Genomic DNA, 8,295 nt, shown 5'->3' with positions numbered 1-8,295 from the left:
CTGGGACTACAAACACCCACCACCATGCCCAGCTAATTTGTGTATTTTTGGTAGAGACAGGGTTTGCCATGTTGGCCAGCCTGGTCTTGAACTCCTGGCCTCAAGCAATCTACCCACCTCAGCCTTCCAAAGTGCTGGGATTACAGGCGTGGGCCACCATGCTCAGCTTCTTCCCTTTACTTCTGAGAGGCTACACTAGTCTGTTTTTCTCCTGTGTTTCTTAACGTTCTTCTGCCTCTTGGGACTCAGCTGGCTTCGTGTGTAGTAAGTGATGGCACTCTCTGAGGATTCCCTTGGGCTCTCTGTGTTCTACTTTTCTCCCACAGAAAGCATTACTACACCCCTAGGGGCCATTGTCACCTCTCGGTTGATTACTCTCCAATCTCTAGTCTCATCTCTGGAGCATGTCTCACATCAGATGAATTGCCTACTGGGTGATTAACCTGGGGTAATTATTGATTACTCTTCTGTCACTTCAAATACAAAATGTCTAAAATGGAAATACTCATCAAAACACTTCCTGTAATCCCAGCACTTTTTGAGGCTGAGGTGGGCAGATCATCTGAGGTCAGGAGTTCGAGACCAGCCTGGCCAACATAATGAAACCCCATCTCTACTAAAAATACAAAAGTTAGCTGGGCGTGGTGGCACATAACCTGTAATCCCAGCTACCCAGGAGGCTGATGCAGGAGAATTGCTTGAACCTGGGAGACAGAGATTGCAGTGAGCCAAGATCATGTCACTGTACTCCAGCCTGGGCAACAGAGGGAGACTCTGTCTCAAAAACAAAACCAAAAAACTAAAAAACACTTCCAGTCAGTCTTTTAGTTCCCCCAAGTTCCAAATCCTCCAGGAAGCTTTCCCAGAATGCCCTGCTCTGTGGTAATTTCTCTTTCGTCTGAGCTCAGATAGTGATTGCTTAAATAGATGGCTCTTTGAGCCCTAAAAAGACATAAGAATGTACCTTATCTTTTCAACCAGATTTTAGGTTTCTTGTAAGTGATAGTATGTTTTGAGCATCTTTGTATTCTTCACCATGCTCGATAAATCTGTTGATTAGGTGGAAGGGTAGTTTTCTTTTTTTGAGATGAGTCTTGCTCCGTCGCCCAGGCTGGAGTGCAGTGGCGCTATCTCAGCTCACTACAACCACCTCCCGGGTTCAAGTGAAGAGTAGTGTTCTATCTTGTCAATGCATGTGGTATCCCTGTGGAGCTTTCTAAAAACATGGAAAATGTCTGGGTCCTTCCTTGTTAGGATTGTAATTAGGATTATAATGTATATTTCGTTTTGCACTTTTTTTTATTATTTGAAAGATCTCTCTGTGTCACCCAGGCTGGGGTGCGGTGGCATCATCTTAGCTCACTGCAGTCTGAAATTCCTAGACTCAAGTGGTCCTTTCACCTCAGCCTCCCAAGTTCATAGGATTACAGGCACCCGCCACCATGTCCGGCTAATTTTTAAAATTTTTGTAGAGGCAGGGTCTCACTCTGTTGACCAGGCTGGTCTCAAATGGCCTCAAATGATCATCCCGCCTTGACCTCCCTAAGTGCTAGGATTACAGGTGTGAGCCACCATGCCCGGCCTTTATTTTGTGCTCTTAATTTTAGTTAACTTGTGATAACATAACCCCATATTCTTAAATATTCTTTGATCACCTGCTTTTTTTCCCCCTGTTTATAATTATTTGAATAGGATCCAAATAAGGCATAGATACTACATGTGATCCTTTTGTCACATACGTCTTTTTTATTCTGTAAAAACTGCCCTTCTCTCTCCTTCTCTTTTACTCTGATAAAATACATAACTTAAATTTGCCATCTTAATCATTGTTAAATGTACCATTCAGTGGCATTAAGTACTTACACAGTGTCGTGCCACCATGACCGCTATTTCCAAAGTTTTTCATCGCCCCAAACAGAAACTCTACCCGTTAAACAATAGCTCCCTATTCCCTTTGCCCTCTACCCACTAGTAACTTCTAATCTGCTATTTTTCTGTATGAATTTGTGTATTCTAGAAAGTGGAATCATACAATATGTGCCCTTTTGTGTCTGCCTTATTTGACTTAGCGTAATGTTTTGAAGGTTTATCCATATTTTCGCATTTATCGAAACTTCATACCTTCTTACAGCTAGATAATATTCATATATGTGTACATATCTCATTTTGTTTATCCACTCATCTGTTGATGGAGACTTGAGTTGTTTCTACCTTTTGGATATTTTGGATATTGTGAATAATGGTGCTGTGAACATTAGCATATAAGTATGTTCGAGTCTCTTGTTTTGTTTTGTTTTGTTTTGTTTTGTGTTGAGACAGAGTCTTGCTGTTACCCAGGCTGGAGTGCAGTGGCATGATCTTGGCTCATTGCAGCCTCTGCCTCTCGGGTTCAGGCAACTCTCCTGTCTCAGCCACCCAAGTAGCTGGGACCACAGGCATATGCCACCACACCCAGCTAATTTTTATATCTTTAGTAGAGACAAGGTTTCACCATATTGGCCAGGCTGGTCTCAAGCTCCTGGCCTCAAGTGATCTGCCTGCCTGGGCCTCCCAAAGTGCTAGGATTACAGGCGTGAGCCACCGCACCTGGCTAAGTCTCTGCTTTTAATTCTTTTGGGTCTATACCTAGGAGTGGAATTGCTGGGCCATATATTATTAACCCTGTTTAATTTTTTAGGAGCTGCCAAACTGTACATTTTATTTTCGTTTTTGTGATATTTACCTAACATGACATGGGCATGACCCTATATCCTACATATTATTTGAATACATAATTTTTAATGAATGGATAGTAGTCAATTTTTGGACGAACTATATGTAGTTCCCTGTGTTGAACATTTAACAAATACTCAGTACCTATTTTAATAAATCCTGGCAAGAAAATTAATGTGTGCATTTGTACCTTTTGGAGTAGATTATTAGAAATAGAATCACTGGATTTAAATATATAAACATTTTAAAGACTTACAGCACATTTCCAAATTGTCATTTAGAAAGGTCGCTTCAGTGTATATATCCTCCAGCAATATGTGAAATCATTGTTTTTACTACCCTGATCCTGAATATGAGATTGAACCACGTGTAATCAGTTATTTTGACCTGTTAAACCAGCAATTTTATATAATTTAACTTAATATTACTTTAAAAATTGGTAGCTTGGTAGGTAAAAATGTCATATTTTTAGCATTAATGTTTATTTATTTGATTACTATTAAGATGAACAATTTTTTCATGTGTTTATTGGCCACTGGTATCATGTTAAATGCCTAGTCATGATTTTGCGTCATTATTCTTTCTGTTTTTCTTGCCAATTTTAAGAACTCTCTCTATATTAGACTTAGGTATCCTTCTTTTTTGAGATGGAGTCTTACTCTGTAGCCAGGCTAGAGAGCAGTGGCACGATTTTGGCTCACTGCCAACCTCCGCCTCCCGAGTTCAAGTGATTCTCCTGGCTCGGCCTCCAGAGTAGCTGGGACCACAGGCATGCGCTACCATGCCCAGCTAATTTTTGTATTTTTCCTAGAAATGGGGTTTCACCATGTTGAGCAGGATGGTCGCTATCTCTTGACCTCGTGATCTGCCCACCTCGGCCTCCCAAAGTGCTGGGATTACAGGCATGAGCCAACTCGCCCGGCCAACATTTAAGTATCCTTCTGTATGTTACCATACTTTCTGAAGTTTATGTTTTTTTTTTTTTTTTTTGGCATATGGAAGTTTAAAATGTTTATGTGGCTGAATGTTTGGCAGATTTTTTGATACCTGTAACTATTGTGCCTGCCTCTTCCTCTTTTGGGAATAGTGTGTTGCTTGATGTTACTATTATTTACTTATCTTTTTTTATTTTTAAGAAAGGCATTTTTGGTATTTTATCCCAGATTTAAAAATACTACATTTCATTGAATTCAGGAAATCATCAATTGTAAGCATATTATTTGATATATCACTAAAAGAAAAATAAGATAGCATTTACACTGTCACATAAAACATCACTCAAAAGATAATCAGATACATCTTTTTTTTTTTTTTTTGAGATGGAATCTCCCTCTGTAACCCAGGCTGGAGTGCAATGGTGCGACCTTGGCTTACAGCAACCTCTGCTTCCTGGGTTCAAGTGATTCTCCTGCCTCAGCCTCCTGAGCAGCTGCAACTGCCACCATACCTGGTTAATATTTTTATTTTTAGTAGAAACAGGGTTTTGCTCTGTCGGCCAGGCTGGTCTCCAACTCCTGACCTCAGGTAAACCACCTGCTTCTGCCTCCCAAAGTGCTAGGATTACAGGTGTGAGGCACCATGCCCGGCCTAAATTTTTTTTTTTTGAGGTGGAGTCTTGCTCTGTTGCCGAGAGTGGAGTATAATGGCATGATCGCAGCTCACTGCAACCTCTGCCTCCTGAGTTCAAGTGATCGTCCTGCTTCAGCCTCCCAAGTAGCTGGGAATATAGGCACCTGTCACCACGTCCAGCTAATTTTTGTGTTTTAGTAGACATAGGGTTTCACCATGTTGGTCAGGCTGGTCTCAAACTCCTTGCCTCAAACGATCCACCAGCATTGGCCTCCCAAAATGCTGGGATTACAGGTGTGAATCACCACACCTGGCCAAGATTTTGAGACCACCCTGGCCAACGTGGTGAAACCCCATCTGCACTAAAAAAACAAAAACTAGCTGGGCATAATGGCAGGCATGTGTAATCCCAGCTACTCTAGAGGCTGAGGCATGAAAATCACTTGAATCTGGGAGACGGAGGCTGCACTGAGCTGAGATTGCGCCACTGCACTCCAGCCTGGGGACAGAGTGAGACTCTGCCAAAAAAAAAAAAATGCTAACAGTAGTTATGACTGAATAATGGAATCACAGAGGATTTAGGTTTCTTCCTGTTAAATACTTTTCTGTATTTTCCCCAAGTTCCATTAATAATCTAAAATATAATTTAAAAATCACTGAGTGTAGTGGCTGAGGCCTACAATCCCAGCACTTTGGGAGGCCGAGGCAGGCAGATCAGGAGATGAGAAAAATCATCTTTTTCTACACAGTGGCTACAGTGCAGTAATGGTAACAGACATATAAACAATTATGGTTGATCACAGTATGATTTTCCTTCAAAATCAAAATCTGAAGCTTTTTTTTTTTCCTAAGATGGAGTCCCACTCTGCCCCCCAGGCTGGAGTACAGTGGTGCAATCTCGGCTCACCGCAACCTCTGCCTCCTGGGTTCAATTCACCTGCTTCTGCCTCCCGAGTAGCCGGGATTACAGACATGCACCACCATACCTGGCTAATTTTGTATTTTTAGTAGAGATGGGGTTTCTCTATGTTGGTCAGGCTGGCCTCAAACTCCTGACCTTGGGTGATCCACCTGCCTGAGCCTCCCAAAGTGCTGGGATTACAGGCATGAGCCACTGCGCCCGGCCTGAAACTCTTCAAAGGAAACTAAACCAGCCAAACAAGGTGGCTCGCTCCTGTAAATCCCACCACTCTGGGAGACTATGGTGGGTGGATCACCTGAGGTCGGGAGTTCAAGACCAGCCTGACCAACATGATGAAGCCCTGTCTCTACTAAAAATACAAAAAAATTAGCCAGGCGTGGTGGCATATTCCTGTAATCCCAGTTACTTAGAAGGCTGGGACAGAAGAATCGACTGAACCCAGAAAAGGAAGGTTGCAGTGAGCTGACACTGAGGCACTGCACTCCAGCCTGGGCAACAAGAGTGAAACTCCATCTCAAAANTCTCACTCTGTCTCCCAGGCTGAAGTACAGTGGCACAATCATAGCTCACTGCAGCCTCCAACTCCTGAGCTCAAGGCATCTTCCCACCTCAGCCTCCCAAGTAGCTGGTACTGTAGTTGAGTGCTGCCATGCCCAGCTAATTTTTAAAAACTTTTTGGCCAGGCGCAGTGCTTCACACCTATAATCCCAGCACTTTGGGAGGCCAAGGTGGGCGGATCACTTGAGGTCAGGAGTTTGAGACCAGCCTAGCCAGCATGGTGAAACCCCATCTCTACTAAAAATACAAAAATTAGCCAGGCGTGGTAGCACTTGCCTATAGCCCCAGCTACCCTGGAGGCTGAGGCAGGAGAATCGCTTGAACCCAGGAGGCGCAGAGGTCACAGTGAGCCAAGATTGTGCCACTGTACTCCAGCCTGGGTGACAGAGTGAGACTCTGACTCAAAAAAACCAATTGTTTGTAGGGATGGGGATCTTGCTCTGTTGCCCTGGCTCCTCTCTAATTCCTGGCCTTAAGCAGTCATCCTGCCTCGACCTTCCAAAGTGTTGAGATTACAGGTGTGAGCCACCACACCTGGCTCAGATACATCTTGATTTCAGAGATATTAAAATACAAAAACAAAAAATATCTTAGAACTGACAAAATATCAGCTGTTAGTAAATGCTGACTGTTGCCTAGTGAAGCTCAGTTCTCATTGGCAATTTTCTCAAACAATGTGTAATCTTTGAAGACTTAAACCCAGTCCTCAAAACCATTCTTTGAGCTTGCCTCTAATTCATTATAAATCGAGTTTTCATGAACACATCCCATATCCAGGTTTCAGGAACTTTAGAGATTATCTAATGCAAATCTGTGTAGATTAAATTCCCTCTATGACATCCCTGCTCCATGGCTACATAACCTTTCATGCCAGATGGTAGGAAATGTTTTGGAACTTAATTTTAGTTCATTGTCATTACCCAAGGTCAGTTTGCTTATTTAATGGGTTCAGATACAAGCTTTCTACAACCTAGCTTTGTGATGTCTTCTCAAAGAAACTAACCCACAGTCTGGGGACATGACCCTCTGTTCATCTGGGCCTAATTCTTACCAGTAGGGGGCAGTATTGGACCTTCATTGGTAACCAGCTCCTTAAATCCCCAAGATTGCTTTGGTTATACAGGGGTTAGAGTCCTTTGGGGTCAGGAGAGGGTGGGCCCAGCTACTTGCTACAGTTGCATTCTCACCAACAGAATATGCTCTTTAATACAAAAAGGGCGACTCAGTACTCCTGGTAAACCAACTAGTACCGCTGCCACAACAGCACCTAAGCGATTCACTGCGGGAGAAGGACAGTAGAAATATGGAATATTTTACTTGTCCTTGGATAACTACTCCTGAACAAATATCTTTTCAATTTGTTGGAAATCCCCCTGGCTGCTGAAGTATCTTCTGCTTTAGTATAAAAGCCTTTACAGCTGATGGCTAGCATTCCGTGTCTGCTGCCTCTTTTATTGGGACCGTTTTTTTTTTTTTTTTTTTTTTTTTTTTGAGATGGAGTTTCTCTCAGGCTAGAGCACAGTGGTGCGATCTTCACAATCTCGGCCCACCAGGTTCAAGCGGTTCTCGTGCTACAGGTTATGGGAGAAGATATCCCAGAAAAAATAAAAGAGGAAGTTCACCCAGAGGTGAGGTGTGTTGGCTCCGTAGCCCTGAGTGCCTTGGTGACCGCATCCCCAGAGGAATTTGAAGACAAATGGTTCAGAAAGATCAAAGACCATTTCTATCCATTTGAAAATCAGTTCCATACAGAGATACAAATCTTGGCTTAATGGGTTATAAAAAACAAACGTCTTGTGATGTATTAATTGTCCTTGTTTACCGCACACAGGATCCATTGCAAACCATGGAGCATAACGAATTAAAAATGATTATTTATGTTTTATAAAACTGGCTTCTGTCTCAAATGATTTCTACTACTTTCAGTTTATGTTTTGTTTTCTTTTGAAAATTTTCTATCCCATTATAAGTACCGTATCTTAGGCCTGCTACCCCTTCAGAAGATACCTGTTGGGAAGTGTGTTAAGGAGGTGTTTAGATTTGTGGTCTTTTAAAAACAGTTACTATATTATAGCCAGGAGCATAAGAATCCACATTGTTTAGGTAAATTCACTGGGAATGAGCAAGAAGGTTGAGATGTGAGACTAAGCTATTTCTAAGAAGCGTGTGCCAAGCCCTGTGAAGGGTCTGAGATCTTACCCTACTTGTAAGCCAACAGGTTAGCCACTCAGTGGATGCTGGCAGACGACAGCGGACTCCTAGCTCAGAGACAAAGGATGTTATGACCTATGGCCCAGCAAGCAGTATAAACTTCAGTGTATTTGCATCAGTTTCTCTTGCCTCCAAGTACCAAGGGCACATAATGGGCACATAAGGAATGCCTACATTCACATACAGTGATTGTACATTACCATATCTTGTGATACACACAAGACTGGTTGCCTTGCAGGAGAAGAATGCTGAGTTCAGGAAACTCAGATCTTTTATAATGGGCAGTCAGCATGCTTGCCCTTTGCTCCAGAGGTAGATTCTAC

At 42.6% G+C, this 8,295-nt stretch overlaps 1 protein-coding gene across 3 annotated transcripts in view; it reads left to right on the top strand.

The window, feature by feature from the left end:
- Positions 1–8,295, top strand: part of CUNH8orf76 (chromosome unknown C8orf76 homolog) — a 51,553-nt gene that overhangs the window by 16,912 nt on the left and 26,346 nt on the right. For 2 of the 3 annotated variants that reach the window (XM_017530728.2, XM_017530727.2), the window contains one exon: positions 7,339–7,671. The exons of the other annotated variant lie outside the window; for it this stretch is intronic. In XM_017530728.2, coding sequence (XP_017386217.1) covers positions 7,339–7,533 — 195 coding nt within the window. In that variant the 3' untranslated portion in view covers positions 7,534–7,671. Of the gene's footprint in view, positions 1–7,338; positions 7,672–8,295 lie in introns of those variants that run through there. 3 annotated transcript variants of the gene reach the window in all.

Source organism: Cebus imitator, unplaced genomic scaffold (genome assembly GCF_001604975.1).
Source record: "Cebus imitator isolate Cc_AM_T3 unplaced genomic scaffold, Cebus_imitator-1.0 Scaffold68, whole genome shotgun sequence".
Taxonomy (NCBI): Eukaryota; Metazoa; Chordata; class Mammalia; order Primates; family Cebidae; genus Cebus; species Cebus imitator.
This window is presented reverse-complemented; position numbering and strand designations above follow the sequence as displayed.